Source organism: Rhinatrema bivittatum, chromosome 12 (genome assembly GCF_901001135.1).
Source record: "Rhinatrema bivittatum chromosome 12, aRhiBiv1.1, whole genome shotgun sequence".
Classification (NCBI taxonomy): domain Eukaryota; kingdom Metazoa; phylum Chordata; class Amphibia; order Gymnophiona; family Rhinatrematidae; genus Rhinatrema; species Rhinatrema bivittatum.
In genome coordinates, this window is record NC_042626.1 from 66,039,055 (window position 1) to 66,066,368 (window position 27,314).

Consider the following 27,314-nt stretch of genomic DNA (forward strand, 5'->3'; position numbering starts at 1 on the left):
CCGAAGTGGCTTAGCAAGGCACAAAGCACTGCTGGCACCTTTCCCCCACCTTTGCAATCTCTTTTCTCCTTCGTTGAAGGTGCACCATTGCTATCCCAGACGGAAAACCGGACTTCCCTCTTACGCAGCCCATTCGCAGGGCAACCTCTGCATTGTTTTCATGGCTTGACGGCTCCAACACAGCCACTGAACCTCATCTGCCCCACAGAAGGCCTTCAGCTGTGCACCCTCTACCCTGCAGGACTCCCCATACAACCTGCCCATCCCATCCGCACACATTGATCCTAGCTGCCAGGTCCTTGCATTTGCTGTGGAGTGGAAGACGTGGCCATTAGAGCTGTGGACCTGTATGCACTGCCTGCTCTTTTGTTTACAGTTCCTGGGGTCAGAGTGATTCAAGCGCATGACTGTCAAACATGGATGCCCATTTTTCTATCTCTTTTGTCTGTAAAGCATCCTTTTTCCACCCTTTTTTTTTTTTTGCTTTTAGCCCCCACCATGGGATGTGCCTTTTCTGACATCAGGATATGCAAGAGGGGGGAGAGGACAGCAGAGGAAAGGAAGGAGACCCCCCTCTCAATGGTCCAGAAAGAGGCAAAGTAGTATAATAACTGCATTCCAACAGCGAAGAAATGATATCTAAACATTGCTTTTGATTCCTTTTTGCAGTAAAAATATTTGTATTAATAAGAACATAAGAAGTTGCCACACTGGGTCAGACTGAGAGTCCTATCAAGCCCGGCATCCTGTTTCCAACAGTGGCCAAACCAGGCCACAAGTACCTGGCAAGTACCCAAACACCAAGAAGATCCCCTGCCTCGGATGCCAGTAACAGCAGTGGCTATGTGAGGTACCTTTTCTTATAAGGCAGTGGTGTGTGAGCATAATCGATAGGTATGGGTGCAAAGGTTATGTATGCATGTGGGCACAGGTGGTGTTTGTATATGAAAAAGGATTATGAGAAATTAGGCTCACAAGGTGGGGGAGGGGGAGAGTTCAGGGGGGGATCCTGGCGGCCCTTTGCTTAAGTGGGTTTAGTGATCAGAGGAGAGACCTGTTTTTTATTTGGCCTTGGCAGTGGTATTCAAAATGGAATAAAAGAACAATGAAAAAAAAATAATTCAGTCTTCTTTGGTTCCATTTTGAAAACAAAATAAGAACCATTGTTGACATTTCCTGTTTTGTTTGAAATGATAGCACCTTCCGATACAGTACTACCGTAGTGAAAAATGATGAATGACGATTTGCAGCCAGGACCCTTTCCAATGCAAGCGACTAATCCGAGGGTCCTGGCTGAAATCACATCCAGGCTTGGTGGATTTTAGATCTGCAGGGGAAGGGGAGGGGGACTACCTCCTGCCCCGAATAGCCTGAACGGGCTGACTCCTACCCTCCACATAGAGAGGGCAGTACTGAGAGGGGCGGCGAGCAGCAATTCACCTGGTAAACTCTACCTGTGGGGGGTGTGGCCACGGCCCCTTGCATGGGAAACCCTACTGCTTTCTTTTACCCTAGTAATTCTCACACTGCTTTTGTAACTGGTCTCGGTGGGAGGTTGCAACAACAATTTTTTGTTTTTCATGACATTTCTCTTTTTTTTTTTTTTCATTTCTTGCCTTCATTTAAAATGAAAAAAAAACAAAACAAACCCAAAATGAAATTTAAAAAAAAATGTTCAATCCAGCACCGCCCTCCTCTCCCTACCTCCAACATTTGAACAATAAACCCCCAAGACCCCTTCCACCCTCGGGTGGATGAAAGGTGGGCAGGAGCGCTCCCCAATTCTTCCTGCCCCTCCAGTGCTGTATTTGAGGCTGGCCTTGTTTCCCAATGCGGCCCCACTCCGAGCTGGTCCTGAGTTGGCCAGAGGGGCAGGAGTAACTGGGAATCGCTACTGCCCCCCTTTTCACCCACAGATGGGATAAGATGCATGGGGAGGGTCCAGAGGAGACTGGGGAAAGCCCAGGTGGGCTTTATTATTATTTTTTTTAATTTAACAGCATGGGGTTTTTTCAGCAGGGCTGCGGGACTGGGTCTGGCTGCTGCTTTAATTTGAAAAGCAAAGAAAAATGAAGAAGAACACGGTTTTGTTAGTTTTTCTTTCATTTAATTTCAAAGCAAGTTGAAAGGAAAATTGTTGTTATGATTTCCTATTTCGTTTCAAATGAAAGCACATCCCTGGCATGGGTTCTAGGGCCCCAGGAATGAAACATTTACTGGATAAGTTGGGGCAAAGCTCTCAGGAGGAGCAGGATACCTGCCCCACGGATTCCAGGAAACGACTTCTGAAGCTTCAGCTATGCTGCTTGGGCACTGGAATAAGTCCATGCAGTCCCATTAGCTGTGGTTTCAAAACAGGTCTACTTTTATTTACAGGAGAGAATATTTGAAAAGTACAACTCACAGGAAACTCTTTTTTGTAATAATCTGCTTTGAAGCTCAGAGAAAAGCGGATGATCAAATGACTAAACCAGAGGAACTTCAATCCATGTTTTGCGACAGCTGGAGAATCATCAGCATAGTATTCTGGAAACACATACGTTTAGGGAAAATCTATCATAGCTTAAAATCCTAATACAAAAATATGCCAGGGGTACCTATGGCAGTGGGCTCAGTCCCTTCTCCTATGAGCTGTGTCCAACTCTCCTGGGAATCTCCGAAATTCAAGATGTTCCACCTAAGGGTCCTACATCCCTCATCAGAATCCAGTATTTCAGGGTCTGATTACTCCCAGCAGAAGTAGATATCACAGATGGTACTGGGAAAGAGGAGGTTCTGATGCGTTGATACTTAGGAGCATTATTTATTTTATTTCTTGGCTTGGCTTTGTTCCATTTACATGGAACAAATCAGTATTCTGATTTGTTCCATGTAAATGGCCATGTTAACTGTTCCTTGTAAACTGTTCCATGTAAACTGCCACCCGGCAGTAATTATTACTGTTCTCTGTGAACCGGAGCGATATGTATTGTATACAGGAGCTCCGGTATATAAAAAAACCATAAATAAATAAATAAATAAATTTCTTATTAACTGCTTTCTCAGTTCTAAAAGAATTGAGGGATAATAGGGATGAGCATTAATTTGAAATTAATGGGTAAAACACAACAAATGACTCCATTTTCAGTTTGGTTTGTTGTTTCTGAAAAGAATGGATGGTGCCTCTGAAAATACCAGAAAATGTTTGTTTCATTTGTGTTTTTGATAGCATAGGCTTTATGGGGAAAGGAAAACTGCATTGTTTTTTTTTTTAATTTTCAAGCTAGACAGAATAAAGTCAGGATGGGAAGGGACAAGGAAGGAACAGGACAAATTAAAGTAAAGCAGTTTTTCCAATCAGCCTATCCCAGAGTGATTTCAACTTGAACACAAAAGAAAAATTGTATTTGGGGTAGTCATTTTGTTTACTCATTTCTTCTATTGATTCTAAAGAGAGAACACAGAGCAAGCGTCAAACATGGCAATGGAAGAGGAAAGACTGGCTGGGGCCAGCACACACACAAGCAGTATTAATAATAACAGCAGGAGTCCCTGACTGGGATAAAGAGATGTTTTTAGGAGGAGGAAAACCAGCACAGAGGCAGATTCAGGTAAGAAACTGGAACAGCAGCTGCCTGCTCTCATCTCCACTCTTCCTATGGTGCAAGGGCAGATAGAGGCAGAGTCTGTGTATGGTGGAAGCAGCAATTGTGGAAGGGGGGGGGGGGGCACTAAAAGTAGAGCAAACAGAGCCAGCATAATACTTGTGCCCCTCCTTTCCTCCTGGGCAGGGTCTACAGGAGATCATTACTGACAACGCTGATTCAGATTAACCGTGTCTGGGACTTTCAAAGGATGTGGAAAAACGAGTAGCTCAAGAGGGTTTGGGAGACTCATTACTAACTTGCTATCCAGTGAGCAGCAAGAGGAGGCAGCAAGTGATATTTCAGGGGCCACAAGCAACCCCCCCCCCCCCCCCCCCCCAGAAAAAGCAGCCATAGGAGAGCATGAGCGATGCCCCTGGCCTTTTCCTTCCTGGTCTCCTCTCAACCCTAGCCCCAGCAGCAACATCCAAGGATCCAGAGAGGGAAAGGGGATCCCACAACATGGAGACGTGGAGGAATCAGTGCTTTGGAGAGTGCAATCACTGTCAGAAGGCCATCGGTAAAGAAAAGCTACTGGGCCATCTTACAAATAGTGATACACAGCGTCACTTGCAAGAACTCCACCCGTTAGCCTTGGTTTCATGGGGGGCTGCTGGTACTAATCTGGGGACGCAGTCTTCCACTTAAAGCAGGAGTGGGGAAGATAACCTCTTGGCTTTTTCCCCCCCAAGAAAGGAGGAAGGCAAGCAGCTCCAACCCCCATGGCAGCAGTAAGCATCCATAGAGCAGACAGGGTAGAGCTCTGCATTACTGTCCTGGGGTAAGAGGTAGACAGCATCGATGGTGGTGACAGTGCCCTGGATGACCAGCCCTTTAGCCTTCCTTCTCCATTAAAAAAAAAAAAAAAAAAGGCATCTCAAAAAGCAGATTCATTTGCTGTTGAAATAAATAGAAGCCTCTCATTCTCAAAGGCATTGTTGGGCATGGTGCCTAGGCACCCAATCTATACTGCCCCAAGTATTTTCTGCTGTACAAGACCTCAAAGGCACAAGGCTCCAGATGACTGGTGAATCAGAAAATACTTGGGACACTGACCGCTGAGGCTTGCCTCACGACCTTCTGCCTTCCCCACAGCACATCCTGTGTCCTCGCTCCCTTCCGCCCTCACACCCTACCCAAAAAAAGCAGCCAACCCCTCGACCTCATCCATCACGCTGACCCCTGTTCCCTCCTGTGAGTGTGGACCTCAGCGCCTTGTCCCACCCTGTACAGACCAGCAAACTCGCCGATGGACGTGCTCCAGCAGCACATGCAGAAGCAGTGGTGGGTGGTCTTGGTCCAGCGACAGAAGCAGCGAGGCTGAGTTAGCATGTGCTGATTGACCATGCCCCACCTGGCTAACATGCAAGAGGTGAGGGCCTATGAGCATGCTCTTAGTTCAGTCCCTCCCTGACTGTCTGCTTTTGCAACCCTCGCTGGGACGAAGGCCGGCCCCAAATAGAATTTTCTGTGCTTGAGGAATTACGAGGTCTTTTGGAAGCAGGGAAACTATGAGGTCACATTGGGGAAGGAGTAGTTTAGAGAGAAAGAGCCATGTGGTTCACTTATTTCTTATTGGTCAGATGGTGGGAGGATCAGTAGAGGGATAAGAGAGAGAGAGGAGTGGAGAGTTGACATTTGGAACCCCTATTTCTGGTTTTGAAGTGCTATGATCACATCGCTGGATACGGGCAATGATTCCCAATAGAAACCTATGTACCAATAGAAACAATATGTCCCAATAGAAACCTATGTATTCCCAATAGAAACCTATGTACCGTTTCATAGTCTTATTTTTTCACTTGCTATTCTAATGTATCAATAGGCTGAAATGTAAATATTGTGCTGTTCAATTTCTCCCCTTCCATCCCAAGTTTATTTTCCTTGTTTTTTGTAACTTTCCCTCTCCCTTTTTCTGATTCACTGTATTTAAAGTTCAAGGTTCTTATTGAAAATATTGTTTTTTACGTTACGTTATGCTTTACACTCCTTGTTATTTGTAAACCGGGTTGATGTGATGCCTATCATGAAACTCGTTATAACAAAAACAATAAATAAATAAATAAATAAATAAATAAATACTTGTTAATCTTCTCAGGTTGAAAATCACACCCAGTAGAGAACATAGGGTACCGCTGTGAGGCAGGTTCTTTTGGAGACAATTTCCCCTGAGGAAGCTCCCGACACGTGTGAAACAAAGAATTCTTTGTAGGAGTGATTCAAAAAAACCAAGCGTAAGATAGAAATCTTTAAACCAGCGGGAGTGATTCAGAAATCAAAAGTGACACAGAAACGTTTAAAGAAGCCTTTGTGAATGAAGGAAATTATAGAGAAGTTCATATCAACAGCGTGCTAATAGTGATTCAGATATTGGATCTATTTATGAACTGTATTAAGCGACTTCTTGAACAAGTACTCATTTGTTATTGAGTATGTAGGAATTTATTCTAAGGACATATTATAAATATTTTACATTATGATCTTTAACAGGATTTTGTACTGTTAATTTTATTGAAGAATTTTGTATAGATTATGGCTTAAAATGAATAGTATGAATGATGGATTGATATATGATAGTATGAATGAATGGGTATGATAGAAACATAGAAACATAGAAATGACGGCAGAAGACCACCAAACGGCCCATCCAGTCTGCCCAGCAAGCTACGCAGTTTATCCTTTTTTTTTTTTTATCTTCCCCCCCCCCCCCCCTTTTTCTCCCTCCCACCCGTCACTATTGGTTTCCAGCACCCTCCGGCCCCAATTCCCTTCCACCCCTCCACCAATGCAGAGAGCAGCGCCGTATCTGCATCCCAGTGAACATCCAGCTCAATCAGGGGTAGCAACCGCTGCAACAAGCAGGCCACACCCCTGCCCCATACTCTTACCCACCTCTGTTTTGTTTGTTTGTTTGTTTTTGTTGTTGTTTTGTTTTTTGTTTTTTTTTTGGAGATGGCAGCCCTCCATCCTTCTGCTCCGTGAAGGTGGAACACAAACCACTGGCCACTGGCATCCCGCTCCGTGAACGCCTCTGTGGCTACTGCCGCTCCGTGCAGTGTTTTGCTGCCTGAAGGTGGAACACCAACTACTGGCCACTAGCATCCCGCTCCGTGAATGCCTCTGTGGCTACTGCCGCTCCATGCAGTGTTTTACTGCCTCCTCTATATTTACGCCCACTAGACTTGATGGATCCACAGTGTTTATCCCACGCCCCTTTGAAGTCTTTCACAGTTTTAGACTTCACCACTTCCTCCGGAAGGGCATTCCAGGCATCCACCACCCTTTCCGTGAAGAAATACTTCCTGACATTGGTTCTTAGTCTTCCTCCCTGGAGCCTCATCTCGTGATAGGTGTGATGGGTGATGTGTTTTAATGAATAGTATGAATGATGGATTGATATATGATAGTGTTGTGTCAGTCGCTGTCCTACGTCTCTGCTCCGCCCACCTTACCTCGTTGGCGACTCCCTTCGGGGTTGATGGAAGGCTAGCTGCTGCGACGTCTCCAGGCCATCCTCCTCCGGCGTTCCCGGACCGGCTCGACGCAGCAAGCCGCCATGTTGACCAGATGCCTAAGAGCGCGCGCGCGGCCCAACTGATGTACCAGCGTTGGCGCGAATCTCAGGGGTGTCCCCCTGAGCTGATGTCACTAGCTCCAGATATTTAAGGTCTCAGTTTTTGCTAACAAGTCGAGTTAGCAAGGGATTGGTTTACCTAGCTTCCTCCTGGTCGCTGCGGATGGGATTCACTCTCCGCAACCCTAGCTACTCTACCTCCTCGGACTTCACTAGAGGTACCCGCTCCTCGGGGGCCGCGCTCTCTCTTTTTCTTTTCAGGTCGCAGTCCGGAACCGGTACTTGCTCCTGGATACCACTTCTGCTAAGAAGTCATCGCTGTTTACAACATAAGTGAGTTTCCATCTCTCTCTCAGAGCTTTCCCTGGGATCAGGTACTTGCTCCTCGAGGGTCTGGTGCATACCATCTCTTGGGCTGCCTCAAGAGACTATTGTGTGAGTGTTACCATCAAGGACTTGTTCCAGAACTCTGCATATACTGCCTACTCACTTTCTTAGTTTCTCTATAGCTCAGCCACCTGGGGATCACTATTCCAGTACCTGAGGGACTACAGCCCAGCCGGGCGCTTCCAGCTCACTACTGCCACCTCTGGTGGTTTACTATATTGTCTAATAAAATAACTAGTGGGTGTCTGTCTCCTACACTAAGCCTGACCAGTGGTCCCTCTCGGGATTTCCCCCAAGGGCGTGGTCATCTGCCACTGGTCCAAGGATCCACCCACAACTATTCTAAATAACTACAGATTACTAAATACCAACTTTAACTACAGAGCTTTCTGACATAGTATGAATGAATGGGTATAATAGGTGTGATGGGTGATGTGTTTTAATGAATAGTATGAATGATGGATTGATATATGATAGTATGAATGAATGGGTATGATGATGATGTGTTTTAATGAAGAGCATGAATGATGGATTGATATATGATAGTATGAATGAATGGGTATGTTAGGTGTGATGGTGATGTGTTTTAATGAAGAGCATGAATGATGGATTGATATATGATAGTATGAATGAATGGGTATGATAGATGTGATGGTGATGTGTTTTAAAAGGTTTGAGGATTGATTCCTGCGATGGTTAAGATTTATAGTATCTATATAGCATTTATTTTCTACCTCTGTATTAAACAGATTCAAAGATATTAAAAAGCATATATAAGTAAATAATTATATATTACAGATGTTCTCTGTCAGTATGTTTTCCGTTATGAGAGAGAATTTGTTGACCTGATTTTGTATGCTTCATTGTATTTATTAATTAAAAGAATACAAACACCGTTATACAATATTTTCCATTGTCCTACTGTTATCATTCTGGTACAGGATTTGATCTGGCCTATGGTATAAAGATCCAAAGGGAGTTCCCCTAACATTACTACTAACATACAGAGAGTACGAGCCAGGTGAAGTAAGCCCCAAAACGATTTCGCCCCTTTAGTAGGTCTGGCCTGGGCGGGCAGGAGCGGGCTGGACATGGCTGATCCCAGACGAACTTAGAGGAAGCAGAGGGCGTCTTACTTTCTTGGCTGCATAGTTTGCTTGTTTGCAGTAGCTCAGTGGCCGGCTTTGTATGGTTAGTAAGCGGACGGGAGCTGGGCAGCTGCGCCAAGCTGATTAAGAGTGGCCCAGGTCTCTGTTTGCAGCTGAATGAAAGGCAGCCCTGAAGGTGAAAGCGAGCTAAATTATAATAAACAGAGGAGAAAGGTGAAAGGCCATCCCTGGGGGCGCTCTGGAAAATAAGTGAAAGGGTTTCATTATTAACAAAAATCTGTGAAGGTTGGATTTAAAAAAAAAAAAAAAATCGCTGATTTAGCCAACTACATAAATGCATCCTTTATAGGTTTTTCGTGCAAGACAGGCTCCTTTCATGTGCCATTTGACTGAAGAAACAGCAGCCTGCGTGAAAATGCCGAGGAGCGGGGCCTGGGAGCCACAGGGAGTGGTGTATTACTGGTGCTATGGCTGTCTTTCTATTTCACGGCATTTCCTGCAGTCTGGCCTGCATGAAGGCATCAGGAGAAGGGCATCGCTTCCCATGAGCCTTCAAACACTTCTGTACCCTCTCATTAGGAACGTACCTGAATGAGGCGTGAATGGGCAGTAACCAGAGCTGAAGCCTTGACGACTGGCACTACTGCTCACAGCTTTGAAACGTTACCAAATTCAACTTTCCTTTCTGTCTCTCTACTCTCTGAAAAGTGTTTCAGATCAGTTTTCTCCCGTTGTCCAGGTTTGAAGATGGTTTTTCGCTTTTCCCATCAGGTCTCACAGCAACCCTTTTATACTTTAATGTGATTTTATAAATCTAACATTGTGGCTCAGAGGGAGGATAACTTTAAAACGTAAGTGTTCAGTTGTGCTCATAAGTTTACATACCCCCTAGCAGAATTTGTAAGATGTGTAGCATTTTACGAAAACACGAGTGATCAGGCAAAACACATCTGTTATTTTTAATGTTTCAAAGTAAACTATTATGCATCATAGAATAGCACAATCATTAAACAAACCATAGCAATAAAATGGTCCTGTTCAAAAATTTGCATACCCTTAGTTCTTAATATCTTAATACCCCTTTTGCATCAATGATAGCTTGAAGTCTTTTGTCATAGCTGTGAATGAGGCCCTTTATTTTCTCATGTGGTAAAGCTGCCCATTCCTCTTGGCAAAAAGCCTCCAGATCCTGTCTAGCATGAGCCGCATGTTTGAGTTCTCCCCAAAGTGGCTCGATGATGTTGAGCTCAGGAGACAGTGATGGCCCCTCCAGAACCTTCACTTTCTTCTGCTGCAACCACTGAAGGGTCAACTTGGCCTTATGTTTCAGATCATTGTCATGTTGGAAAGTCCAAGTGCAGCCCATGTGCAGCTTCCTGGCTGATGAATGCAAATTCTTCTCCAATATTTTCTGATAACACGCTGCATTCAGCCTGCCATCAATGTGGACTAAATTCCCTGAGCCGCTGTAGCTCACCCCCCCCCCCCCCCCCCAAAACAGCAGCGGTTCACCTCCATGTTTCATGGTAGGGATGGTGCGCTTCTCTTCATTAGCATTGCTGACTCCTCTCCAAACATAAAGCTAGATTTTAAAAGGCGCGTGCAATTCCCAGTGCATGCACATGTTATAGGATACGATATCCGTGTGCACATGCGCGTCCAGTTTTATAATTGGCATGCACATGTGCGGGCGGGTTCAGACTCCCGCGCACAATGGGGGGGATTTTCTAAAAAAAAAACAACCCAAAAATGCGCAACACAATACCACCTTCCCCAGTTCCCTCCCAGTCCGCTCCAATTCAGGAGCCGTCTGGGAGGGAACTTCCCTATCCCCCTAACTACCCTTCCCTACCTCTTCCCCTCTCCTCTCCTCCCCAACCCCTACCTATCTAGCCTAATTTTTTTTTGTTAAATACCTTACTGCTCCTTTGGCGCAGAAGTAAATTCCGTACGCCAGCTTTCTCAGGACAGCATCTAATGGCGCTGTCCCGGTCGATTGAAATGGGAAGATTATGTAACTTTTAATCAGGAATATGAACAGGACCCAGTTATTTACTGGAAGACTGCAAAAGCAGTCCTTTGAGATGAAATAACTGCATGTACTAGTGCACACTGGAAGATGGTCAAGCAATAAATCCTTAATTTAGGGAAACAAATTAAACAGGGAGCGAAGGAAACTAGTGAAATGAACATTAAGATGCATGGCATGGCAGTTACTACCATTAACAGAATGCATGGTGGTAACCTGCATGGAGCGGCAGTTACTGGGCAGACCGGATGGACCACTTGGTCTTTACCTGCCATCATTACTATGTTACTATGCAGGTAACATTTACAGCCATGCAAACTGCACTCAATATATTATTATTTTAAGTTTAGAAAGCAGAACACATCCTGACTGGTCAAGATGGTGAGATGGACAGTGAAATGCTAAGAGAAATTAGGGAAGCTAACCAAATTGGTAGTGCAGTAATAATGGGAGACTTCAATTACCCCAATATATTTATTTATTTATTTATTTTTAAATACCGATGTTCCTGTAAAGAATACATAGAATATAGACTGGGTAAATGTATCATCGGGTCACGCTAGAGAGATAACGTTCCTGGATGGAATAAATGATAGCTTTATGGAGCAATTGGTTCAGGAACCGACGAGAGAGGGAGCAATTTTAGATCTAATTCTCAGTGGAGCACAGGACTTGGTGAGAGAGGTAACGGTGGTGGGGCCGCTTGGCAATAGTGATCATAATATGATCAAATTTGATTTAATGACTGGAAAAGGAACAGTGTGCAAATCCAAGGCTCTCGTGCTAAACTTTCAAAAGGGAAACTTTGATAAAATGAGAAAAATTGTTAGAAAAAAAACTGAAAGGAGCAGCTACAAAAGTAAAAAATGTCCAAGAGGCGTGGTCATTGTTAAAAAATACCATTAGAAGCGCATTCCAGATGTATTCCACACATTAAGAAAGGTGGAAAGAAGGCAAAACGATTACCGGCATGGTTAAAAGGTGAGGTGAAAGAAGCTATTTTAGCCAAAAGATCTTCATTCAAAAATTGGAAGGAGGATCCAACAGAAGAAAATAGGATAAAGCATAAACATTGGCAAGTTAAATGTAAGACATTGATAAGACAGGCTAAGAGAGAATTTGAAAAGAAGTTGGCTGTAGAGGCAAAAACTCACAGTAAAAACTTTTTTAAATATATCCGAAGCAGAAAGCCTGTGAGGGAGTCAGTTGGACCGTTAGATGATCGAGGGGTTAAAGGGGCACTTAGAGAAGATAAGGCCATCGCGGAAAGATTAAATGATTTCTTTGCTTCGGTGTTTACTGAAGAGGATGTTGGGGAGGTACCCGTAATGGAGAAGGTTTTCATGGGTAATGATTCAGATGGACTGAATCAAATCACGGTGAACCTAGAAGATGTGGTAGGCCTGATTGACAAACTGAAGAGTAGTAAATCACCTGGACCGGATGGTATACACCCCAGAGTTCTGAAGGAACTAAAAAATGAAATTTCAGACCTATTAGTAAAAATTTGTAACTTATCATTAAAATCATCCATTGTACCTGAAGACTGGAGGATAGCAAATGTAACCCCAATATTTAAAAAGGGCTCCAGGGGCGATCCGGGAAACTACAGACCGGTTAGCCTGACTTCAGTGCCAGGAAAAATAGTGGAAAGTGTTCTAAACATCAAAATCACAGAACATATAGAAAGACATGGTTTAATGGAACAAAGTCAGCATGGCTTTACCCAGGGCAAGTCTTGCCTCACAAATCTGCTTCACTTTTTTGAAGGAGTTAATAAACATGTGGATAAAGGTGAACCAGTAGATATAGTATACTTGGATTTTCAGAAGGCGTTTGACAAAGTTCCTCATGAGAGGCTTCTAGGAAAAGTAAAAAGTCATGGGATAGGTGGCGATGTCCTTTCGTGGATTGCAAACTGGCTAAAAGACAGGAAACAGAGAGTAGGATTAAATGGGCAATTTTCTCAGTGGAAGGGAGTGGACAGTGGAGTGCCTCAGGGATCTGTATTGGGACCCTTACTGTTCAATATATTTATAAATGATCTGGAAAGAAATACGACGAGTGAGATAATCAAATTTGCAGATGACACAAAATTGTGCAGAGTAGTTAAATCACAAGCAGATTGTGATAAATTGCAGGAAGACCTTGTGAGACTGGAAAATTGGGCATCCAAATGGCAGATGAAATTTAATGTGGATAAGTGCAAGGTGATGCATATAGGGAAAAATAACCCATGCTATAATTACACGATGTTGGGTTCCATATTAGGTGCTACAACCCAAGAAAGAGATCTAGGTGTCATAGTGGATAACACATTGAAATCGTCAGTTCAGTGTGCTGCGGCAGTCAAAAAAGCAAACAGAATGTTGGGAATTATTAGAAAAGGAATGATGAATAAAACGGAAAATGTCATAATGCCTCTGTATCGCTCCATGGTGAGACCGCACCTTGAATACTGTGTACAATTCTGGTCGCCGCATCTCAAAAAAGATATAATTGCGATGGAGAAGGTACAGAGAAGGGCTACCAAAATGATAAGGGGAATGGAACAACTCCCCTATGAGGAAAGACTAAAGAGGTTAGGACTTTTCAGCTTGGAGAAGAGACGACTGAGGGGGGATATGATAGAGGTGTTTAAAATCATGAGAGGTCTAGAACGGGTAGATGTGAATCGGTTATTTACTCTTTCGGATAGTAGAAGGACTAGGGGACACTCCATGAAGTTAGCATGGGGCACATTTAAAACTAATCGGAGAAAGTTCTTTTTTACTCAACGCACAATTAAACTCTGGAATTTGTTGCCAGAGAATGTGGTTCGTGCAGTTAGTATAGCTGTGTTTAAAAAAGGATTGGATAAGTTCTTGGAGGAGAAGTCCATTACCTGCTATTAAGTTCACTTAGAGAATAGCCACTGCCATTAGCAATGGTTACATGGAATAGACTTAGTTTTTGGGTACTTGCCAGGTTCTTATGGCCTGGATTGGCCACTGTTGGAAACAGGATGCTGGGCTTGATGGACCCTTGGTCTGACCCAGTATGGCATTTTCTTATGTTCTTATGTTCTTACTTTTCTCTCAAACATTTGTTTGTCTATATTTTTTTTCTGTTTTACTTTATTGAAATTGTTTAATGCTGTTTTTTTTCTTGTGTTTGTTTTAATTTATCTTATACATTGTTTTGAATTTTGTTTCTTTTTAAATCTATTTTACTAAGTTAACTGTTTTAGACTATTTTATTTTGATTTATATTTGACATTGCTTTGATTTCTGTCAGAAAGTGATAAATCAAGTTAAAAAACTAAACTATTTCCGCAAAAGGCACAGACATCCTATTTTCTATATAAATATAAATATTTTACAGATATGTGAATAAATCAGGTAAAATGCATGCCAGGATAGGTCACACACAGGAAGGTAATAAATGTAATCCAGAAATAAAGGATGAGAAAGATACTAGACATAGAAATACCTCAGTTATAAATGGAATTTTCAGTTTCTCAAAATGCTATATTCTAGCTAGACGGAGAATTTAGCAAGCTGGAATCGGTTTTTTGAGAAGCTTGTCCTTCAACACATATCATAAGAAGTTTTGGATAAATTGAAATCTGAAATTAAGGTAGAGGAGATTAGCTCCACAATAAGTAGCCGTATGAACTGTAAAGCACTGGGTCCAGATGGTTTCACATTGACATTCTATAAATCCACATCAGATTATGGTTCCTGTGTTACATAAATTATATAATATGGTCCAAAAGATAGTACCAAATCCATTTTTGTGTATAAAACAAATATTACCCTAATCACCAAGGCAGGGAAAGATCCAAAAAACTCCAACTCATATAGGCCTATCTCATTTTTAAATGTTGACATTAAAACATATGCTAAAATTCTGACTAATAGATTAGGCAAGATTATACCCTTCCCTTGTGTCTTCTGACCAAGTAGTTTTAATTTGGGGTAGACACTTTGCAGTGAATATAAGGAAATTTTTAGCAAGCTGCTGTAGTTAGCTTAGATGCCAAAAAAGCAATTGATAACGTGCCCTGGCCTAATCTAATGTTCCTTTTTGCAAACATTTGGCATTTCAGAATTATTTTTTGATAGGATACAAATGTTATCCACTAATTCTATGGCACATATTATCTCAGGGAAGAAACATCAGATGAATTTCAGCTAGAACAAGGCAAGGTTGCCCTTTTTCTACCTACCCAGCACCTTTATCTTCTTTATTCTTAGTTTAGAGCCATTAGTGCTCACGCAGTTGAGGTCTAAGGAATTTCCATAGGCATAGGACAGGAAGTAATCAAATTAAACCTTTATGTGGATGATATGCTTTGGATACTTTCAGGTCTGGAAGTTTCTCTACACTTGGCTTTAGAAATCATTGAATTATATGGAAACTCTTCAAGCCTCTATATAAACTTAGATAAAACAGAAGCATTAGACCTGCAGCAGGATAAACAGGCAATGGTAGGAAACGAAATTCCATTACAATGGGTTCCCAGACATATTAACTATCTTGTGGGGCTAATCCCAAGAGACTTACATCAAATGTATAGCCTAAATATAATTCCTGCCCTAAACGCCACTGAAAAACTGTGAGAACGTTGGAGAAAACTAACCCTGTCTTTGATAGTGAGGATGCAATTGACGATATTCCCAAAATAGCTTTTTATACTTCAACTACTCCCAATAGTGATTCACAGTAAAGACCTATAGAAACGGAATAAAGCCATTCCCTTCTTTTCATGGAAAGGTAAAAAAAGTTAGAATCATACAACACAAGCTTTATCATCCAATTCAAGATGGGGCTTAGCTTTGCTTGATTTTAGAAACTATAATTTATTTTATTTTAGTTAGTTAGAACTTTTATAGGCCACTTATTACACCACTCTAGGCAGCTTACAAAATCAAACATTCAAGAAAGTAAAACAAAAGATTAAAACTACACCAGAAACAATGAACATTAGACAATAGCTTCCTGATCAACATGCCATCAAATAAATGCATTCACTCATTAAATGCCTCTTGTAATAAAAAAGTTAACATTTTCTTGAAAGCTTTTGTGCAAAGTATACGATGCAGAGCTTCTGGCAAAGAGTTCCACAGAATAGGTCCAGCGACCAGAATGCTCTTTCGTGAGATTCGGCCAGGCTCACTGAGTGAACTGAAGGGACATCCAGAAGCCCTTTTTGCAATGATCTCTAAGTTATTCATTTCTAATAACCAAATAAATCCAGCAAGGCATTAGCTCAACCTCTTGGAAGTTGAAGGGGATACAATGGAATCATTTCAAAATAGCAGTAAGAGAACCCAATGCAGCACGGAGAATGTGAGTTTAAGGGAGGTGAATTTTAAACTGATGCATCATATATACTTGTGCCCCATATGAGCCCATAAAAAAGGATTATCTGACCACTTTTATGTGGCAAGTGTCAAACAATGACAGAGAGGAACACCCGGGAGGCGGAGTGGCACTTTATGTCCGGGATGGCATACAGTCCAACAGGATAAACATCCTGCATGAGACTAAATACACAATCATAGAAACATATAGAAACATAGAAATGACGGCAGAAGACGACCAAATGGTCCATCCAGTCTGCCCAGCAAGCTTTCACTTTTTTTTCCCCCCATACTTATCTGTTATTCTTGTCCCTTGTAAGTGACTTTTTTGTTCTATTTCCCTTCCACCCCCCGCCATCGATGTAGTTAGCAGTGCTGGAGCTGCATCTAAGTGAAGTATCTAGCTAATTGTTTAGGGGTAGTAACTGCAGTCATAGCAAGCTACTCCCACGCATGTTTATCCAGCCTGTGCAACTCAGTCCTTGTTGGTTGTTGTCCGACTATAAATCATCTTTTCATCATTCCCCTGCCGTTGAAGCAGATAGCTATGCTGGATATCATTGAAAGTGAAGTATCAGGCTTATTTGGTTTGGGGTAGTAACCGCCGTATCAAGCAAGCTACTCCCCTGCTTTTTTGTGGATGCAAATCCTTTTTTTTCACATTTCCTCTTGCTGTTGAAGCATAGAGCAATGTTAGAGTCGCATTAACCATGTGTATGTTTATTGAATTAGGATATTAATCTCCAGGTAGAAGCCGTCATTCCCGCAAGCCGCCCCCATGCCTCTTCGCTTCATTCACATCCTCTAGACTTTATGGATCCACAGTGTTTATCCCACTCCTCTTTGAACTCCTTCACAGTTTTGGTCTTCACCACTTCCTCCGGAAGGGCGTTCCAGGCATCCACCAATCGAATCTTTATGGGTAGAAATCCCTTGTGTGTTAGGGAAGACTATAGTGATAGAGGTATACTACCGTCCAACTGGTCAAGATGGTGAGACGGACAGTGAAATGCTAAGAGAAATTAGGGAAGCTAACCAAATTGGTAGTGCGGTAGTAATGGGAGATTTCAATTACCATACTCACACAAAGGAGTCAGCGGTTAGCCACAACATATAATCAAATCACCAGAAATGTGCAACCCAAATAACAATTCAAAAAGTGGCCTAAGAAGGTGTCAGCAAGCCTTGACGTTATGTGTCACTCTCAAGCAGACACTAACCGGTCTTATCTATCATTCACCTTCATCATAATTTTCATGTAACAAAATATTTTTTCTTTTCTTTTTTCTTTTTTCAAAAATTAATTAAAAATGTCCTCCATTATTAATAGCAAAATGACTCTTTCATATACAGTTGGTAGGGGAGCCCTACACAGGCCGGTGTTTCGCTGAGTAAGCTTCCTCAGGGGCGTATAGAAGCACTTCAATGCAGAGCCACATATCTAAAATAAGAATAAATGAAAAAGGAGGACATTTTTAATTAATTTTTGAAAAAAGAAAAGAAAAAATATTTTGTTGCATTAAAATTATGATGAAGGTGAATGATAGATAAGACCGGTTAGTGTCTGCTTGAGAGTGACACATAACGTCAAGGCTTGCTGACACCTTCTTAGGCCACTTTTTGAATTGTTATTTGGGTTCCACATTTCTGGTGATTAGATTTCAATTACCCCAATATTGACTGGGTAAATGTATCATCGGGACATGCTAGAGAGAGAAAGTTCCTGGATGGAATAAATGACAGTTTTATGGAGCAATTGGTTCAGGAACTGACGAGAGGGAGCAATTTTAGATCTAATTCTCAGTGGAGCACAGGATTTGGTGAGAGAGGTAACGGTGGTGGGGCTGCTTGGCAATAGTGATCATAATATGATTAAATTTGAATTAATGACTGGAAGGGGGACAGTAAGCAAATCCATGGCTCTTGTGCTAAACTTTCAAAAGGGAAACTTTGATAAAATTAAAAAAATAGTTAGAAAAAAACTTAAAGGAGCAGCTACAAAGGTAAAACATGTGCAAGAGGTGTGGTCATTGTTGAAAAATACCATCCTAGTCCAGATGTATTCCACACATTAAGAAAGGTGGAAGAAAGGCAAAACAATTACCGGCATGGTTAAAAGGTGAGGTGAAAGAAGCTATTTTAGCCAAAAGATCTTCATTTAAAAATTGGAAGAAGGATCCAACAGAAGAAAATAAGATAATGCATAAGTGTTGGCAATTTAAATGTAAGACATTGATAAGACAGGCTAAGAGAGAATTTGAAAAGAAGTTGGCTGTAGAGGCAAAAACTCACAGTAAAGACTTTTTAAAATATATCAGAAGCAGAAAGCCTGAGAGGGAGTCAGTTGGACCGTTAGATGATCGAGGGGTTAAAGGGGCACTTAGAGAAGATAAGGCCATCACGGAAAGATTAGATGATTTCTTTGCTTCGGTGTTTACTGAAGAGGATGTTGGGGAGATACTCTTACCTGTAGCGACCGTCGCTGCCCGACGTCTCCACTATGCCCACCTCACCTCTTTGGCGACTCCTTCTTGCTCAAGTGGCAGGTTGGCTGCCGCGGCGTCTCTCCGCCATCTTCCTCCGGCGTCCTCGGAGTGGCTAGACGCTGTGATCCACCATGATTCACAAGGGCCTAAAGGTGCGCGCGCGGCGTGGCCCCGACTGATGTACCAGCAGTGGCGCGAACTTCAGGGGTGTCCCCCTGAGAGGACATCATCAGTACCAGATATATAAGGTCTTAGAAATCGCCTACTAATCGAGTTAGCAAGGGTTACTCTACCTAAGCTACTCTGCCTCCTCAGACTTACCAGGGGTACCCGCTCCTCGGGGGCCTCTCGCTCTCTGTTTTCAGGTAACAGTCAGGAACCGGCACTCGCTCCTTGAGGGCCCATGTTCCCAGACTGGTTGCTGAATACTCTTTCTGCCTGGAAGTCATCGCTGCCTACTACTCCAGTGAATTATCTTTTCTCTCTCAGAGCTTTCCCTGGAACCATGTACTCACTCCTCGAGGGCATAACCTATTCCAACACGTGGACTACTTCTAGAGATTATTGTGTGTTACCATCAAGGCTCTGTTTCTGAACTCTGCATACCCTGCCTACTCACTATATTCAGTTTCTCTACAGCTCAGTTATCCAAGATCGCTGTTCCAGTACCTGAGGGACTACAGCCCTGCCGGGCACTTCCAGCTCACTACTGCCACCTCTGGTGGTTCAATTTACTGTTTAATAAAAGAACTAGTGTGTGTCTGTCTCCATACTCTGAGCCTGACTGGTGGTCCCTCTCAGGATCTTCCCCCGAGGGCATGGTCATCTGCCACCGGCCCAAGGATCTACCCACAACTACCTCAAATACTAACAGTACCGGAGAAGGTTTTCATGGGTAATGATTCTGATGGACTGAACCAAATTACGGTGAACCTAGACGATGTGGTAGACCTGAATGACAAACTGAAGAGTAGTAAATCACCTGGGCCGGATGTTATACACCCCAGGGTTCTGAAGGAACTCAAAAATAAAATTTCAGACCTATTAGAAAAAACTTGTAACCTATCATTAAAATCATCCATGGTACCTGAAGACTGGAGGGTGGCTAATGTAACACCAATATTTAAAAAGGGCTCCAGGGGCGATCCGGGAAACTTACAACACCAGTTAGCCTGACTTCAGTGCCAGGAAAAATAGTGGAAAGTGTTCTAAATATCAAAATCACAGAACATATAGAAAGACATGGGTTAATGGAACAAAGTCAGCATGGCTTTACCCAAGGCAAGTCTTGCCTCACAAATCTGCTTCATTTTTTTGAAGGAGTTAATAAAATGTAGATAAAGGTGAACCAGTAGATGTAGTGTATTTGGATTTTCAGAAGACGTTTCACAAAGTTCCTTATGAGAGGCTTCTAGGAAAAGTAAAAAGTCAAAGGATAGGTGGTGATATCCTTTAGTGGATGAGAAACTGGTTAAAAGACAGAAAACAGAGTAGGATTAAATGGACAATTTTCTCAGTGGAAGGAAGTGAGCAGTAGAGTGCCTCAGGGATCTGTATTGGGACCCGTACTTTTCAATATATTTATAAATGATATGGAAAGAAATATGACAAGTGAGGTAATCAAATTTGCAGATGATACAAAATTATTCAGAGTAGTTAAATCACAAGCAGATTGTGATAAATTGCAGGAAGACCTTGTGAGACTGGAAAATTGGGCTCCAAATGGCAGATTAAATTTAATGTTGATAAGTTCAAGGTGATGCATATAGGGAAAAATACTATATTTTCATAATGTTAGGTTCCATATTAGGAGTTACTACCCAAGAAAGATCTAGGCGTCATAGTGGATGGATAACACATTGAAATCGTCGGTTCAGTGTACTGCAGCAGTCAAAAAAGCAAATAGAATGCCATTGTTATGTTTATTTGACATTGATGTTGATGCCTTTATTGCACAGAGTCCTGATAAGCTTTATTCGCAAAGAGATACTAACAGCCAAAAAGTAAACAATGTTGTAATGGACACAAATTCAACCACCGAATTTGACATTACGCAGGAGCCAGGTCCATAGAATGATGACAATGGAGTGGTTGACAGCAAAAGAGCTTGAAGAATATAACGATCTTTTCAGAGTCTCTGGAACCTCATTCTGCTTCTGTGCCTTATTGTGTCACGGCCAGATTTTTCATAGATGTGACTGAAGTCAACAGAATTTTAAAGACGAAAGTTTAGAACTCCTATGAGTGTAAAGCTAATTTTGAGAAAGAGAGATATGGATGCGCCATTACTTTAAAACGCTAAATTTCAAACTGGCATGCGGATGCAGGGACACGGACATTTTATGGCTTGCACACGTGCATGTTCTACTATAACGTGGTCCTGTGCATACGTGCAGCATGCAAGTGCACGCGTCGACCACATAAATTGGAGGATTTTAAAGGGGTGCATGCCGTCACCATTTCCAGTTTTACCAGTTCATCCCCAGTTTACCCAGTTAACAGATAGGCCTCTCATGGTTTAAAAGCCTTCACTGCCCCCCAGTTATCCACTACTCGCCTTTTTGTCTTTATTTTCTAATTTACACGGCATCCATAGCAGAAGTAAAGTTACACGGCAGGGGGGAACGAGCGCGTGCTGGATCACGTAAGCATTTACGTGCACATCTCAGCTTCATGCCCCGAGTTGTGCGTGCTGCAGCATTTACGTGCGTATCCGGGCGGCTTTTAAAATCTGCTCGGAGCACGTGAGCCCAACATATTCACGCATCCTCTAATTAATGTGTGCATCGGGCTTTTAAAATTCACCTTTCTGGGGGTTTAATGTACCAGGTGGTACAGGAAAAGGGAATATGGGGGGTCATGAAATGGAGGGAGTTGGTTATAATTAACATTTGATGAGTTTAGTACAAATATGTTTAAGATTTTCATGATTTTATCTTTCATTTAAAAATGTGAATATGAATTATAACAGTGAGCGATAGTAAGATTGTAATTTATTTTACAAAATATAATAAAATAAAATATGAGGTCCGATGCAAAGTTTTTGTGGTCCTGGCACCAGCTCTGTGAGTTCAAAATACAATTGCTTGGGTAGATGTTGAACTAAACCTAGCTCCAGCTAAGGGCAATATTTTTTTTTTAACTGCTAACAGGAAAAATACAAAACCCACCTTTACCCCTCTGATCATCAGACTGCACTCCTGCACAAAAATATCCAGTCTTTTCTTTCTCACCCTGCATTAGCAAACCCCAACCTTAAATCCATAATCTAGGGTTTCTTAATTAAAGAACATAAGCACATAAGGCTTGCCATACTGGGTCAGACCAAGGGTCCATCAAGCCCAGCATCCTGTTTCCAGCAGTGGCCAAGCCAGTTCATAAGATAATGGGGTAGACAGATTCCAAGCTGCTTATCCCAAGAATAAGCAGTGGGTTAATAATGATTAATGGACTTTTCCTCCAGGAACTTGTTCAAACCTTTTTTAAATGCAGCTACACTAATAGCTTTCACCACATCCTCTGGGCAATGAATATGAGCTTAATTATGCATTGAGCAAAAAAATATTTTCTCTTATTAATTTTAAAATGTATTATCCAGTAACTTCATTGTGTGTCCCCTGGTCTTTGTACTTTTTGAAAGAGTAAACAACTGATTAATATTTATTCATTCCATTCCACTCATTATTTTATAGACCTCTATCATATCTCCCCCAGTATCCCCTTTTATCATGTGGGTCATTCTTCTCTGTATCTTTTCTAATTCTGCTATTTTTTTTTTAGATGCGGTGACCTTTTCCTGAGTGGTGACTCCTAATGTGGAACCTTGCATTTTGTAGCTATAATTTGGGTTTCTCTTCCCTAAGTCCATCACTTTGCACTTCTCCACATTAAATTTAATTTACCATGTGCATGCCCAGTCTCCCAGTTTTGCAATGTCCTCTTGCAAGTCTCACATAAGAAATTTTAGTTAAAAAAAATATTTTAAAAAACTTTATTCTTCTGGGGTACCAGCAGTCAATTAACACTCAAACTCACAAAAGAATGAGTCACAAGAATTTCACAACAGATATAAACAGCAGTAGCAAAATAAACACACTTTACTCTTCCTCTAGCAAAGCCTTTAGATCTCTCTCTCTCTTACTCTAAACAACCCTGGTGCATTAGTCACTCTTCTTTACATAAGCTCAGCAGTACTTGCATCGTATCACTGAATTTTTCACACAAGGAATGTAACTCCTGGGCTGGTAGCCCCAGGTAAAGGTTCCAGAGGCCCGTATATCAAATGCAGTTATTGATGGTTTATTTCCCTACGTGCTCCATTATCTTAATGCCCAGAATTCCCTAAGCCCTGTGCATTGCAATTAATGGTGCCACCAGATAGGGGTACAGTATACAGCAGTGATGCGCATCTTATCTAGCAGGAAACACACTGGAAGCTGATTTGGTTTGCAATACTACTTTTACTGAAATGAGGTGCAATAATGAGATGATCTTTATAGCTGTACTTTTCATGTTTGGATAGTACAATCAAGTTTCTTAATACATTTGTGACCTTCTTTGTTGTTTAATTTATTAATAGTTGTCAAAGCCAATTATCCAAGTCATTTAACTTTCTCTCTCTCTCCTTTTGCCTGGTAAAGAGCAGCTTTAAGCTTCCTTCCCATAAAGCTGATGTCGTAAGTGTCCAATCAGTCCCAGGTACCTCCTGCTTCTCCCGCATCGCCCTTTCTCCTTACAGCACCAGAACGATGCAGGTTGACTCCTCTTCTCCTAACCTCTCCATCAGATTCTGTGAGCCCCTTTTCACCCTCCCTCCTTCTCTCCTCTGGATGGCTGTAAGTCACCGCTCCTCTGAATACACATGATCCTGAGCTCCTTCTCAGTGAAGAGAACCCGCTCCCCTTCTGGAAGTCAAAACAAAAGACTGAACTCCTAGCTGATGGGAACCCAGAAAAAAAGAAAGACAGAAAGGAGGGGAAAACACAGGAGTCCAGGAAGATGGAAAAAGCTCCCAGCTCAATAAAGGCGTCTCTAAAAATGGTTTTTAAAATAAAGGAAGGCTTTCTGACTTCACATCTATCCCAGGTCTCACTTCTGAGACCCTCAATGGGGCTTACCCCTTAAACACAAACCAAAAGATTGGACAGCCAGTCTATGCTGCCCCCAGGAAAGGAAACAGAAATTCCACAAGGTAAAATGGTGACCAGAGGGCTCGATATCACAGGAGCTCACCATTTCACATCTCCCGGGGGGGGGGGGGGGCTAACCTCCCACCCTGTTAGGTTTCCTCCCCAATCAAGAATTGGTTTAACCCTAACCTGGTAGAGAACCAAGGGGTCTCTCCATAGATAAGAAGTCAGGATCTACTATAATGGGGTTGTAGTCCATACATCCTCTTGGCAAATACCTAGGAGCACTTCCTTGGCACACCAGCATCCATGGCAACGGAAAGCCCTGCTGGTCTGGAAGAAGCGGCAAGCCAACAGGGTTTCTCCAAGAACCAACTCAAGTTTTCACGCTGAATCTCTTCCTCCCACTCTGAGCTCAAGTTTATGTTTACACTGGGAGCACTCCCCCCGTCATACACTTACCGAAAAGGCAAAAACACCATAATCCCTTTATAACCAAAAGCAGCACACGTTGGACCTCGGCAAAGGACACATTTCTAGTGGAATAGACCCAGAATTTAGAGCCCGGCCCACAAACGGGAAACATCAGAATGAAGAAATAGAGGAAAGAAAGGGAAAAGAGATTTAAAAAAAAAGCAGAACAGTGGGGGAGAAGGGGGAACAGCATCACGAGGGAAGACAGCGTGAAGGAGGAACAAAAACTCAAGAATGAGAGAGAGAAACAAAGTCTGAAAAGAGAAAGAATAAGAAAGTGAAACAGTACAGGGGTGCAAGAAAGAAATGAAACAGAGACGTTTCAAGAACACAGAAAGGAAAAAAACCATAAAAGAAGCACAAAAAGTTGGGAAAACGTTTCTGTATGGGCAAGATTACAACAGGGTTGTGATTTTGATGTAAAAACTCTGCACAACAGTTACATTAAAAAAAAAAAAAAAAAGTTACACCACCAGTATTATAAACTCTCCTGCCAACTCCGCTGTGCCAAGGAGAGAGGAATACTCGGGCCAGCTGGGGGGATTTCTTGCCCTGTCCAAAGGAGCTTTACATACCTGCAGTTTTGGCAGGGCGCATGCCTTCATGAGTCAGTGGCCATAGTTCGTTCACAGGAGAGGGCCTACGAGCCCAGAAACGTCAGTGCTCGCTTCTGTACCTACATGTGCAGCCAGGTCCGAGGAGTAGCACTATTAACTCTTTAAAATTATTCAGTTCTTACTAAAGTAAACAAAGTCATGAATATGCCCCTTCTCTTTCTCAAAATACTTTTTTTTTCCACTCCTGAAAAGGAATCAAAGGTTTCTGAAAGCTTCTCCTGTTTTGCCACTTTCCACCAGTACAAATCTGAGTAGATCAGAAGGCTGCTACCTCATCATCAACCTTTGCCAGGATGTCCAGGAACACAGCACACACTCAGAGCGATGTCTGGGGAGATAAGCATGGGAGCAGAGGGTTTTTAAAACAGGGTTCTGGTCTGAATCAAAGCTGCCTGTATTTAAGTTTTGAGGCACGTATCAGAAATAAAATACTCTCTGGGAGAAAAAAAAAACCCCTCTCAAATATGTAATTTACTGGAGGAAGGATAGGGCAAAGAAACAGGCAAGCTGGTATCTTGAGGACCGCGAGTGGTACATTGAGGTCAAAACATGACTCGTGCCCATCACCATCCTGAGGTGATGCCTTTAGGCAGGCCTGGCGCGACTGGGTGTGCAAACTGTGCAATTGCATGGAGCGGCATACACCCAGGGGAGGCAGCAGGCCGGCCGATCGGTGGCGGCGGAGGATGGAGAGAGCGCCGCCGCTAGAAGAGGGTATGAGCAAGTTCATACCCTCGTCCGGTGGCAGTGCTCTCTCCTTCTTCGGCCCCCGGAATTCATTGTGGATATCCTGAAAACCTGGCCTGTTTGTGGCTCCCAGAGTTAGCCACCCTGCTTTCGGGGTGGCAACCAATATTGCCTCTAAGCTGCATGGGAGGCAGGCTGCAGTCTTCTTGCAATTTAAACATGCGGATCAGACAGGTTCCCACATGATTCCAGGGGAGGATCTGTTTGCCCGGGACGGTTAAAACTGCAGGAGAGCTGCAGCTTGCCTCGAAGTTGGACTCCAGCATGGCTTTGAGGGGATGTTGCTGGGAACAGCACTGAATAAAATCATTCTGGGGGAAGCTGAACAAATAGTAGCTCGGTAGAAGAATATAAGGTACCTTTTCACATCTCTGCCCTTCATGCCCTGAACTCATGGAATGCCACTGCAACAACCCTAAAACTTGCATTGATATTTTACAAATCACACTGATGTTTTAAAGTGCATATACATTTATGTGTTTTAAATAATAAAATAAAACAGAAGTTGTCAATTTTTAGAGAAGAATTGAAACAAAAAGGGATTTTTTTGGCTCACCAGAGAGGATTGATTAAATTGCAAGTCTCAATTTATTGCATAGATTTTTTTTCCTAATAAAATGCTTTCTCTTTCTAACAAAGTATGGTGTGGAGAGCGAAAGTTTGCAGCATAACCGATGGGGGCAGTGAAGTGTGTGTGTGTGTGTGTGTGTGTAAATTAGACCAGAGGATACATAATTAATAGTTATTATTTACAGATGCATGCGAGCATTACAGGGGAATCAACCTACGAACATGTTTTCTCCACACTGTCTATCACATTCTCCCCATGTCAAAGAAATCAATGAAGCTGAATTTCAGGAGAACATATTAGATGAATGCTATCTGTATGAATAATTCCCTGGATAGTAATTAACACCCTCTGACTTTGGCTAACGTTTACAGGATCTCACACATGCTTGTGCGGTTTTACTTAAGTCCTAGGACCCAGTAAGCCTGCTCACAGCAGACTATCTGCCCATTGCTTTGGGTACTTTTTTTGTTTGCTCTCTTTGCGTGATCATTAATGTGAGGCTCCAGAAATATATCATGCTGGCCATCCTCAGCATCCCATTAAAATTCCATTTAAAAAAAAAAATGACAAATTCAATTACATCAAACCTTGTCAAATGCTGCCTTTTTTTTCCCCCCCAGACAACTTTTCTTTCTGCCCTCAACTCTGCATCCCGTTCACAAACGTCCACAGACGACACTGGCAATAACCCTCCCGTCTCTGACAGAATTAGCACAGCATTAATGAGCTTTCTCCTCCTTTTTCACTATCCCCCCGGCATGTATTAATGCATTGTCCATGCCTTCAGTATGCAGAAGATAACAGCCACAGCGCTGGCTACCAGCTCCTACCTTACCTGCTCAGCTGATGTGGCAGCTCCGCTGGTCCCGGCAGAAGAACTAGCAAGAAGCATTAAAGCTTGGCAGCTGCTGTGGTCATTGCTCCCACCCAGCACAGCAGGCGGCGGCCATCTTGGGAGTGGCAAAAAGCTGCCCATGGATGTTACTGGGACACCCACTAGTGTTTCTAAACAGAGCAATTCAACACAAGATAAGCAGTTTATTAGTATTTTGGTATAATTTATTTTAAAAATGATCTTTTAGTGTTTTTAAAATGACATGAAAACTAGGGTTACCAGATGGCTCCCAGGTCATTAGTAACAGGCAAGGGCGAATTTAAGATTACAGCACCCATAGGATGGGGGGAAATTTATCCCCAGAAATCAGAGAGCAGCAGGGGAA

At 42.5% G+C, this 27,314-nt stretch overlaps 1 protein-coding gene across 4 annotated transcripts in view; it reads right to left on the minus strand.

Moving 5' to 3' along the window:
* Positions 1-27,062, minus strand: part of LOC115073630 (transmembrane protein C17orf113-like) — a 167,655-nt gene extending 140,593 nt beyond the window's left edge. For 3 of the 4 annotated variants that reach the window (XM_029572230.1, XM_029572228.1, XM_029572225.1), the window contains exons 1-2: positions 26,930-27,038; positions 24,735-25,104 (exon numbers count right to left, since the gene is read on the minus strand). In XM_029572230.1, the coding sequence (XP_029428090.1) occupies positions 24,735-24,756 (22 nt within the window). In that variant the 5' untranslated portion in view covers positions 24,757-25,104; positions 26,930-27,038. Of the gene's footprint in view, positions 1-24,734; positions 25,105-26,929 lie in introns of all 4 variants that reach the window. The other variant, XM_029572226.1, reaches the window with a different exon arrangement.
* Between the last annotated feature and the right edge of the window lie 252 nt (positions 27,063-27,314).